The sequence below is a fragment of the Eptatretus burgeri genome, chromosome 9 (assembly GCF_056783735.1).
Source record: "Eptatretus burgeri isolate ZD-2024b chromosome 9, Ebu_testis_v1, whole genome shotgun sequence".
In the NCBI taxonomy this organism is placed as follows: domain Eukaryota; kingdom Metazoa; phylum Chordata; class Myxini; order Myxiniformes; family Myxinidae; genus Eptatretus; species Eptatretus burgeri.
In genome coordinates this window covers 45428095-45440594 of record NC_140969.1, presented here as the reverse complement: position 1 = coordinate 45440594, position 12500 = coordinate 45428095, and the positions used below count along the sequence as shown (strand labels likewise).

Sequence of the window (12500 nt, the reverse complement as noted above, 5' to 3'; positions counted from 1 at the left end):
AATCGTGGATGGATTCAGACGAAACTTGGTGGACAGGTTGTGAGTGTGACAAGGAAGAATTGATTCAATTTTGGACCCGGATCCGGATCCGACTACGAGAATGTTTAAATTGATTCTTCACCATTGAGAGATGGGGCCAAAAATGATGTATAGCATGATATCTCAAAAGGTTGTGGCCGGATTCGGACGAAACCTGGTGGACATGTTGCGTGTGTGACAAGGACGAATTGATTAGATTTTGGTGAAGATCCAAATATGGATCTGGATCCGATAATTATTTATTTTTCAAAGTGATTCTTCACCATTGAGAGATAGGGCCAAAAACGATATATAGCATGATATTTCAAAAATGTATTGGGCCCGATATGTTCTCGTGGATCAGGCATTGCGTTGTGGAGGTATGCACTCTACCGAGTGGCCTTCCAGTTTATGATGCAACCGGCAGGCCAAATTACTCATTGAATCCCAGTTCAATACAAATTCGTTTAAAAAAATAATGGCTCAGACTGGAACACGAAACAAGACCACCTTTTAATTTGTTTGTCATTCATTAATACCTGTGTGCTTATTTTTAAACTCTTATTTTCCTGCATATTAACAAGTATTTAAGGCCAAAAAATGTGTTTTGTTTGTTTTTTTAATCATAAATTATTTAAATCCCTCCCTCCCCACCTCAACCGACTCAGTCCATAAATGTCATATTGCATAAAGTTAATCAACTTACCTGCATTGCCCTTCATCACAAGCTCCATGGCCAGAGCACATCCAGGGACAACCAGAGCCTATATAGACATTATCCAATGCCCAGACATCACGGCCTGGAGAGAATGAGTGCTGGATCCAGCGGAAACGAGTCCGTGAGGAACTGTCGGGTAGGAAAAGGATAAATCGTCATGCAAGACAATCTCATCTTTCATCTCAGAAGTATAAAATATGCATATTGCTTGTAGAACACCAGATCACAGAAATCAAATATATCAAAAATCAAACAATCTACAAAGCTTAGGCGCAGGACCCACTCCCCTCCCACTAGACACAGATTTGTGGTATCTCACTGTTCTACCATAAGTTCTCTGGTCTTGCATCTTCTACCCTCTGGGCCATCTACCCCTTCCCAGCACCATTGGCAACTCATCCAAAACATTTCTTGTTAACCTTTCCCACATTAGACTTTTTACTCAAAGCCACTTCTCCCTTTCCCCCTCAATCCTGTCGAACAACTTACCTTCCTGTGTCCATTGGATCCTAATTTTGCCATCAAGGTAGGAATTCAGAAACACCTCATGTGATCCTCTCTATATATACAGTACCTGCAATCATTTTCCACATTGTTCAGCTTATATATCTGTATGTTCAATGGGTGCTCATCACAATTGCTCTATTTGCACTAGTCACCTTCATTGATCATTTAGCTTTACAAGAGCCTTGATCAGAAATGAAAGTTGTCACCAAAAAACCTGACACACAATAGAGCTCAAGATGACGCACATTGATGTGTATGGAAGATATAGCATTATCCGTGACCACGCGCGTCTCCAGCCAGGCTGGTACACGGAGCTGGTTTCATAGTGAGTGCAGCCAATATCTGGTGGGACACAGCCCTGCCGCACAAGCTGCCAATCTCTTCCAAAATTGACGCTGAATTGCAGCTCAACAGGAGCCTTTTTACTGAAAGGCCGGCCACATCCCATGCTGAGTTCAAACTGCAAAAAGGTGGACGAAGAGACGTGGACGTCCCACGTCTCAGCAAGGCGTGCCTTTTCTGTCGTTGGAAAAACAAAAGTAAAACATATCGCTCAGTGTTACTCAAATTATTTTACCAACGTAAATTGCCAAGATTAGAGAAAACAAATATTTTAATTTGTAATCCTGATGTCATCTATAATTATATCTCTTTATTGCGGTCAATCTTCCACCTGAGTTGCTGTCAAAGAGGAGCACATGGCCATTTGTGGAACAACCAGATTGGATGTGACCACCTTCAACTCTGAACCAGGTTGCTCCATCTTCTCCTGGCTTTTCAAACTTGTCCTGTAGATTTTGTAGTGAACTGTCATTCACCCCAATGAGCACGTCATCCAGAGCCCATTGTGCCCCAGACCTCCCTGAAAGACAACAAAGGAGCCAAACCTCATGGGATTCTCACAGATAACAGCTCCAAAGATATTCTGGGGACATCACAGCAGAGAGTGGAGTCATCAGCAAAAATATATAAAGCGGATTTTCCAGAGAGTAAATAAAGATGACTTTTGCTTCAATTGTTGTACATTCGTTGTTATTTGAAAAGTTTTGAGCTTGCATGAGTTTTGGAAAGTGAATAATGGTGAATAGGGTTCGGGTTGGGTATGCGGGGCGAGGCCCAACCCTCCGGTGTTTTCAGGGTGAGCTGCACAGATTTTCACTGAAGCAAAATAATAGCTAGGCAAGTAAGCTTGCTCTTTGCTAATCTTCAGATGGACAAAGCCATGGGTATTTTCTTCATTTCCAGTTCTCATGGGAAATTAGTTTTTGATACGATATCATATTTTGGGATTTGTGCTGTGGTTATCCAGACAGATGTGTGGAGTGAAACAGGTGGACAAGAACACTATTATACACTACATCAATTTGTGGAGTGAGTGATAAGCAAAAGTAAGCAAAAAAGGTGCCCCTGTTTCGATTCTCCATGAGCCTAGACCCTTGTTTTGAAAAATTATATGAGGAGTATAAAAGCTCATGGATGCATATGGAAGAGAAAATGAGGTGCTAGTGTACTACAATTTTGGGGGACTGCATGAGACAAGAGATGAGGGGGTTCTGCAAATTAGAGAATAGGGGCACAAAAAAATTCGGGTGAGCATGAGGTTTTCAAATTGGTAACAAAGTGTGGATTTCTGAAAGAACACTGGCAACTGGTGGGGAAGGTGGGTTAGGAATGGATGGAGGAGAAAGATCAGAGGTGGAACAGGACCAGAAGAGAGGAAAAGAGATGGTCAAAGACAGCAAGGCCATCAATCTGCCTGTGGAGAGAGCTTATTCTCTGAAAGACAGCCTCCTGTTGAGAGATGCCAATCACTCAGAGTGATTTTGATTCCACTGCCTCTACCAGGGCAATATGGAAGGCACAACGTGATTCTATAGTATCTGTGATGGAAAGTCAGCGTTGGTTTGTGTCGGTGGACAAGATAAACAATGAAATTTGAAAATCGAAAAGTTGATAAGTGTGTTTACCACTTTTGGAAATGAAATTTCAAAGTTGATGAGCAGCACCGATGTTTCAAGCATTGGCCTTTCATCAGAGCAAAAGAGAAGGCAGCCACATCAATTCATAGAGAACAGCCATACTTTATATCACTTCAAATGAAGTCGTGTCGGCTTTGTACACCATCATTAGCTGATGATGATGGAAATTAATTTACTTTGCGTAGTGTTCCAAGATGGCAGCCAGTGTTGGAGGCCAGCTTCGATGGACATCACCCGGATGGGTTCCAGAACACCTGCTCAAGATTCAGGGAATCCATTGATTGCTGAGAATGTGTTGATTTCTCAGCAATCAGCAGATGGCATAATGATTAGAGCATCCACTCCGAGTGTGGGAGGTCGGCAGTTCAAACCCCCCAGCCGAGTCATAACAAAGACTTGAAAATGGTAGGTGTTGCTTCCTTGCTTGATGTTCAGCATTTAAAAGGATAGAGCATGGACAATCTCCATAGGTTGTCATCCATGGGGAGGAAATGCCCTGCTAAGTGTGGTGAGAAATGTGGTGCCATTGTTGTGACGTCACTGGTACCCAGAGTGCCCCGGGAAGTGACAGCACTTCTCCCAAGCTCAGTGGCTACCTTTGTTTCTTCCAACAGTCCTGTGTTATGTCTCATGTGTTCATTTGTATGTCCATGTATGTGAGATGTGTGTGTGGCAGCTCCACTACAAGCATTAGATAATGTAAATAAATAAATAAATAAATAAATAAATAAATAAAGCGGGAGCAGCATGTCCAGCATTGAACAACCCAGATGGAAGCCAATTAAACTAAGAATCAGATATGACATTATTGGAGGAAATATGACACTTGGATATTAATAATGATTGATTAAATTACTGTAAGCCCTTAAATATCATGCGGGTTATGCTGCTGGAAAATGCCGCGACAGTTAACACCGTGATAGTTAAAACCAATTTTCTATTGTAATAAGGGGGTTAGGTTCTCAGGCTTCCAGAATGTAGAGGAAAGTTGGCGACAGCAAAAATAAACACATCACAATTGAAATAAACATTCAAAGCAGATTAAACACAGCCCTTCCCTTTTGCGATTTGTCAATGACTAATGTCATTAGTAAATGACTAATGAAAGGAATGAAAATCTTATTGGCCAGTGAGAACAGAATTGGTTAATTGAGACCAAAGACAAATCTAATGGCATCATCGTGTCGCTTGCCTACTTTATCAACATTCTCAATTATAATTGTACTTGCAGCAACAAAACATGGAATACATTGTCTTTTCATCAACCTTACTTCAAGTCTGACACAAGTGACACAACATTACCAAATCTGATACCTTTGATTTGAAGATTCAGATCAATCTGAAGATACACACGTTTTGTGAACCTCTCTAAGAGTACGTACTTAAATTGAGCAAAATAATCCATTACGATGTCTTGTCATTATTATCACAAAGAAGGGAGATGTCTTGTGATGGGAAAATGTAATTTTCCTCCTCAGTTTATCAAAAAACAGTTATACCATGAAACCTTGATGATGAATTATGAGATGTTATTATGAGATGAATTGTTATAATATGCAATGGGATTCCATAAACTCACAGAAGAAAATGCAATGACACGTTGGCAGTGCGGTTTCTTACCATGCTGTGGCTGCCACCATCGGAAATACGTTGCCACACCCTTAGCAGCCGGTGGAAGCTCCAGAGTGACCAGCTGTGGTTCAAGGAATGAAGCAAAGTCCAACTCTCGGAGAAGGCTCCAGCTCACATCCCCATTCCGAGAGAACTGGAGCACAACACCTGCATAAAACAAACCAAACAAGTACCTCGTGAATATATGTCAACTTAATTCTTGTAGTCGCATTCTTGAAATTATATTTATAATGTTGTGGCTTCAACGAAAACCTGGCTAACAAGCAGTTAGGAAAAATAAATCCACGGTTACAATTTTATTTTTGCACAACACTTTGGTTCATGGAAGAGGCCAAGAGCGTGGCCGAAGGTGAAAAAGGCAACGCATGGACAGTGGGGCTACAGTTGGACACAACAAACAAGGGAATGAGCAAACAGGAAGAGAGGAGAGTATTAGTGAGTGATGATTGTTGTGACAGAAGTGATCACAAAGTTTTCTTGGGTGGCTGCGAGGAGGATGAACCTTCATTCCGTGCCTTGGCTTTTAGGCAAGCTGCTCCAAGATTTTGGCTTCCGATGCGAATGTAAAACTGCATCATCCTGAGGGATAGACATGCACATTGTGTGATTTTACATCCTGAAGTCATCTCATTGATCTGTTTGAGACTAATGAAACAATCAGGAATTATCTTCTTCTTCTTCTTCTTTCGGCTGCTCCCGTTAGGGGTCGCCACAGCGGATCATCCGTATGATCCGCATAGTGATTTGGCACATGTTTTACGCCGGATGCCCTTCCTGACGCAACCCTGGTCACCTCTTACGACACAGGGATATGGTACACCTATTTTAACCGGGGTATACACCGGCCCAGTACACTGGTACTCATTTCGCCGACCTCGGAAGGATGACAGGCTGAGTCAACCCCCTGGTGTATTAATTCAGTGGCCCAACAGGGCTTGAACTCAGGACCTTTTGGATCCCAAGCCGCTGCCCTAACCACTGTGCCAACACACCAGGCTCTAATGTAACTGCGCTCAACACCAGGCTCTAAGCCAAACCAGGACCACAGGAAAATCAGGAATTATATTATTTTTAATCCATTATACCAGGTATTCAAAAGTTTCTCAGAGTGACATACTCACAATTGTTAAAGAAGGTTTATAATTTTTCAATCTATCATGTCACATGGAAGGCAATCTCCTGACAAGACCCAAACACACCCAAGGAAGTTACCATTGCATGCTGAAGCCGAGACATCAAGGATAGCCGAATTAACACTGTTTTCACAAGCCAGCACTGAGTGGTTGTCACCGACTTGTGATCCAGTGGAGTCCATTACCACGACAGCATAAAATAGCATTACTACAAATTGATCCCTTCAGAGATCCCAAACGAACCTGATTGTTCATGTGACAAAATGGAGAAACATGAGGCAAATTTTTCATGACGAGATAAATAAATAATTAATTGCACAAGACTCGGCAAACATGAATCTCAAACACAAAACCGAACAAGACAACCACTATTCCCCCCCCCCCCCCAGGCTCAAACACATACAAAAGCACTGACACACAAGAAAAGGGAAGGACAGATAGAAAGGTATGGTGTGAAACGAGGGACAACAAAAGGGTTAGATGATGGCATCAAAAGAGGTTATAGAGGGACAGGATATAGAGGGACAACAAAAGAGCTTCGAGACAACCATGACTGCAGACAATGGTCCTGGTTTGCGAGTGCAGAGAAATCTCTTCACTTACACAGACTTGAGAGTCCACCATTTTTCTTCTTCTCTGAATGAACTTGTGTCATTACTCAATTGTAAGCAAACATATATTATACATATATGTGTCTATATATATTATATACATATAGTCCATGGGCCCAGGCATATATCGGTACCATCTGAGGAAACCAAACTTCAGGGCTACTAAGTTATTGGTAGGGACTATATGATTATTTCAATATGTGATAACCGTTCCAGAAGAGCAGCTTAGTGTATGTATTTTGCATTTTTTACCATTTTACCATTCTGAGATATTGACGTTTTGGGGGAAAAATAAAAAAATAAAAAAACCAAGGACTACTGGGAGGAAGTAGCAGAGCTGAAGTCCACGCAGGAGGAAGCAGACACCCGAATGCTTCTGCATGCTCTGCATGCAGCAGAGGCTGTGTACAAGGCTGTGGTGATCACTGCCGAAGATACAGATCTCCTCGTGCTGTGTCTTGCCTCCAATAAGGACATCCCATGCCCCGTGTATCAGAAGTGTGGTACGCAAACCAGCACACGGTTCCTAGACATTGACAAGCTTGCTAGATCGATGGAAGACGGTGTCTGTGATGCCCTGGTTGGACTGCATGTGTTCTCCGGTTGTGATACAGTCAGTGCCTTTGCAGGCTGGGGAAAGATGGGCGCCTTGAAGCAAATGAAGTCGGATAAGACCTACCAAGAGGCCTTCAGTCAGCTCGGTCATTCATGGGAAGTATCCACCGAGCTCTTTCAGAAGCCGCAAGAGGTCACCTGCCACATGTATGTGCCGTCTACCAACACCACGAAAGTCAATGAACTCCGACATCAACTCTTCTGTGCCAGACGGGGAGAGATAGAGTCCAGTCAGCTTCCACCATGTGAAAACTGCCTCTTCATGCACGTACTCCGTGCAAACTACCAGGCTGCTATTTGGAGGCGCTGTCTGCAACCCTATGTTCCAAGTCCCAAGGGTGTGGATGGACCACTGATGATGACGGGAAGCTGGCCATCGAGTGGATGCAGGGTTCTCCAGCACCGGATGCAGTGTTGCAACTGCTTTCCTGCAAGTGTGGACGTCGTACAAACTCCCAGACTGCACGTGCCTTGCCAATAGCCTGAAGTGCACTGACATGTGCAAGTTGCGAACCTGCAACAACCAGCCCGCTGATGTCGAGGAAGAGGTTGTAGACCTCGAGGACTCTGATGCTGATAACAGTGATGAAGACTAGACTACTGATCCATGGTGTGAATGTTTTGGCAAAATCACAAGGACATTCATGGCTACAAATATGCATGAGTAAAACATCGTACATAAACATGCCACAGTCGCGTGGTGATATTTGGGTTATCCGTAAATTTCACATTTTGGACGCTTGTTGGAACTAGGGAAGGGGAAGGGCAATTCCTTTAACTGTGGTAAAAACTTGTAAAATGTTCATAAATGTTTTCCTTATACAACATGTGCATGTTGTAGGCTACTGCGGTTCAGTTGCACTACCCAGGGAACTTGTATGACAATATTATAAATTAAAATGTACTGAAAATCACTAATCAGCAACATTTTGATAAGCCCTATTGTTCGCCCCTTTCTGCCATAAAACAAATTCTGCCTTCAGGAATGACAAAAATGATTATTCGGATGGTATAAATAAAGCATTTCAGACATGTATTTGTGGTTTGCAGTTCATTCTAGCCCCATGTGGAAACAGCAATTGCATAATTAGTGAATGTTTCTGAGTTTGCCTTTTCGCTTTCATTATGCGGAGGGTGGGTACATTCCAGAGATGATAACTACCAATAAGCTGCCAGTCTGCAATGGTTATCACATCAAAATATGATCTATACAGTATATGTATATACACCAATTCAAAAATCATAACTGGGATTGGTTTCCTCAGATGATACCGACAAGTGGAATTTCTGGCCTGGGCCCATGGACTAATATACAGGAGTTCACTTTAAAAAAAAATTTGGTTCTCCAATGAATACCAGCAGAAATGGTTTGGAACTGACGAAAAAAAACAAAATGTCAGTTTTGAGTGTGCTTGTCTACTTTCCCAAGCCCCACTCCGACTTTTAAAACACGTTTCAGCTTCGAATGCATCTCACTCCTCTGTAGGCGCTCTCTCAGAAAGTCTGCTCAAGATGAGACACTCGCAAGTCACTATTTTTTTTCGTTCAGGATGCTCCTGAACTTCCTTTCTTCCTCTTCTTCCTCCCTGTTCGTGTGTTCTTAGATCTTTTGTTTTTTATCTTATAAGTTATAAACCTCTAATATACCTTGTAAATTATAATGTTAGCATATATAAACTTAATTTTGTAATCGCAGTCTATCAATTATGATAATTTTCACAGAACAACCTTACCTACAATAGCTGAGAAAACCCCCTCGTCTTCCTTTTTCCTCACGTGTTCTCTTTAGATTTTTTTTTTTAATCTTCTAAGTAATAATACAACATATAAATTATGATGTTATCACTTTAAACTTAATTTTGTGCACTTAAATTTTGAAATAACAGTACAGTCCATATATCAGAATTATAATGGAAGAATCCCACCAACACTCGCTGAGAAAACCTGTCAAAATTCTATGTTGTGCGAGTACGCTTTTGAGCTTTCGGAGCATCTTTGAAGGACGCAATTAGTTTAATTTACCGCGCATGAGTACCAGCATACCAGTTATGTGAACCCCTGTAAAAAAAAAGATATATATATAGATTGTCCCAAAAAAATTTACTCACTCTTTAAATAATAATAAATGCGTTGTTTATTGACTTAAAAACAAGATTAATGGTTAAATGTATAAATGCATGTTTACAAATGTTCAAACTGACGACCATCACGTTCCAAACACAGCCGATAACGCGGACCAATGGATTCAACAGCGTTACGAATCATTTCATTTGGAACTGCAAGACATTGTCTTTCAATTTCCTCTTTCAGCTCATCGACTGTTGCTGGTTTTGACCCATAAACCTTATCTTTGAGATATCCCCAGAAAAATAAGTCCATTGGAGTGAGGTCTGGGGAACACGCAGGGAATTCAACACTACCTCTTCGCCCAATCCACCTGTTCGGAAAAGTTGCTTCGAGATAGGCCCTTACATTACGGTGGTAGTGGGGAGGTGCTCCATCTTGCTGAAAGTAAATCTCTTCGTCACCAAATATCTCTTCGACACGTGGACCAACGGATTCCTGCAGCAAGTTTAAGTAAACATCCCCAGTGACAGTTTGGTGAAAAAAGAATGGCCCTAGGATGCCCAATGCTGATATCCCACACCACACTGTAACCCCTGGTAAGTTTAAATGGTGTTCCATAGTAACATCTGGATTTTCAGGAGCCCAGTCGGTGCAATTGTGTCGGTTAATTGAGCCATTTAACTTGAAGCTGGCCTCATCGCTCCAAACAATTTTGGATGGAAATGCTGCATCTTCTTCGCATTTGCCCAGGTACCACTCACAAAATTCAGCTCTCCGGTCAGGATCGTCTTCATTTAGAGCATGGATTAATTTTGGAATGTAACTTTTCCAATTAATTCGCTTCAAAATGCGATGGGCGCTTGATTTTGGGATTCCTGTCTCAAGAGCCATTTGTCGTACAGATTTCCGTGGGGATCGGTGGAGGGTTTCCAGCAATTGATTTTCCTTTGCGGGGGTGGTTGATGACCGTGGTCTTCCTGAACACTCCTTATGGACATCATGCACAGTTCCATCTGTTTCAAAATTATCTTGGATGCGAGCAATGTTGCGTCGCGTTGGTGGATCTTTGTGAAAATGTCTTCTAAATTGTCTTTGCACTTCCATGATGTTTTCGTGCTTCCAGTAGCACTTTATGATAAATTTTCTTTCTTCAACACCTAGCCGTACTTCTGCCATTAGTAGGGTCAATTTGATCTGAAAAAAAACTGAAAAATTCAATGAGTTATGAGGAGCCAAAATGTGAGTACATTTTTTGGGACACCCTGTATATATATAGATATACACACACTAATAAAAGGTTGAGAGCCTGGTGTTGGCTTAGTGGTTAGGGTGGTGGCTTGGGATCCCAGGGTCCTGAGTTCAAGCCCCGTTGGCTGCTGAATTAACACCAGGGGGTTGACTCAGCCTGTCATCCTTCCGAGGTCGGCGAAATGAGTACCAGTGTACTGGTCCCGGTGTATGCCCCGGTTAGAAAAGGTGTACCATATCCCTGTGTGTCGTAAGAGGCAACCAGGGTTGGCGTCAGGAAGGGCATCCGGCCATAAAACATTGCCTCAAGAAAAAAGCCAACCCCTGCACAGCAGGGAAAAATGGCTGTAAAAACGGTTATTTTTTTTATACACTAATAAAAGGTTGTGTGTGTGTGTGTGTGTGTGTGTGTGTGTGTGTGTGTGTGTGTGTGTGTGTGTGTGTGTGTGTGTGTGTGTGTGTGTGTGTGTGTGTGTCATCCATAACTCCAAAACCATATAACCTAGCAGCCTGAAACTCTGCATTCACACTAAGAAAACTCCAAGGAAGTGCAAGAGTGAAAATTGGGTGTTTGGGTGAATTAAAACACTCCTTTTGAAGATAATTAACAGCCTTATTTAATTATACCCTTCATCAGGCAATCCTCGCCACCTCGCTGTCTGGGATCTTAAGGCGTTTCCTGGGTAACCTTGCTGGAGTCTGAAGCCGCCATGTTTTTTGGCCTGCTCAACCATGTTTTGATGGAACAGGCCGCAATGATTTCTTAACGATCAAGTTTTTCTTCCCACTTTCTTCACTCATAATCACTTCACTCAAGATACCTGTTCATCATAGCTACGAATAGCTGGGTATATTGCAATGCTTATAAATGCCTGGAGACGCCAGCGTTCGTGGCTTTATTTCATTTGCGCACATGAATGACTGAGAGAATCTCCAGATTTGAAAATATCAGCAGTTCCAACTCCCCAAAAAAGTGTTGATTTGTCCAATTTGGACATTGCATGGGCGTTTCCAGGTGCATAGTTGTATCGACGGCAATTGATAACCGCTTGCCAAGCCAGGCATTCGGTTGGAGTGCTTGAGTGCTTAATCTACTTACCGAGCTGTACTGTGCAGTTCGTGTCCTGATCAGGATGTGCAGTCGACAGTTACTACAAGGTAAAGGTACATATACAGCATACACGGGCGTGGTACATATGGGAAGATTTGGATCTGTACGGACTCTCCGCGGATGTGTGGACATGCCATGCCTCTTATGGGTGCCATGGTGGCAAAGTTTCATCCCGTATCTTATGGAGGTTTTATCAGGTTTTCCTTTGTCCTCGTGCCTGTTTCTAAAGCATTTGGTTATCAGATTTGCTTTACAAAGGTGAAATGTTTCTCTTTGTGAGTTTCAAAGCAAAATATATTTGATAACGCCCGATTTCTGAGCCGTTTGCCGTATGAACGTATTTTCTAAATCACCGAGCCAATTTTTTTTCCACCCATCACACGCAGCTGTTTATCAAGAATAATGTTTGTGAACATATCGTTGAAATGTCTATATAAATGCAACGTTGTTTTTCAGTGAAAGCTACTCAAGGTTTCTGCAAATTCTGGAAAGCAAACATTCTGGTAAGCAACACGTCACTGTCTCGCAGACAGAAAGTAACTGCGTTTGACGTCCCACAAAGTTTTTTATTTTATTTTAATGAAATATCACCATTTTCTTTCCTCTGCATTCTATTAGCATTAACGCAACTTCATTGGGCGGTGGATATTAGACAGCTGCTGCGATCACTGCGGACAAAACATGCATTACCTTGTTACCCTCGCCAGAAGAAAGGGTATTGCATTTGGGTCCATTTGTCTGTCGTCTATTTGCTTGTCTGCACAGAACGTTTGTGTTTTTCTCTACAACCGCGTGTCGGATTGAGAGTAAATTTTCAACATTGGTGCGAATACTCATGTAGAATGTTTCAATGATAATTAT

General features: G+C 42.1%; 1 protein-coding gene across 1 annotated transcript in view; it reads right to left on the bottom strand.

Moving 5' to 3' along the window:
* RELN (reelin) overlaps positions 1-12500 on the bottom strand; it is a 346725-nt gene that overhangs the window by 171235 nt on the left and 162990 nt on the right. The window contains exons 31-35 of the mRNA XM_085894992.1: positions 5357-5433; positions 4843-5001; positions 1917-2105; positions 1489-1762; positions 725-865 (exon numbers count right to left, since the gene is read on the bottom strand). Coding sequence (XP_085751118.1) covers positions 725-865; positions 1489-1762; positions 1917-2105; positions 4843-5001; positions 5357-5433 — 840 coding nt within the window. The remainder of the gene's footprint in view (positions 1-724; positions 866-1488; positions 1763-1916; positions 2106-4842; positions 5002-5356; positions 5434-12500) is intronic.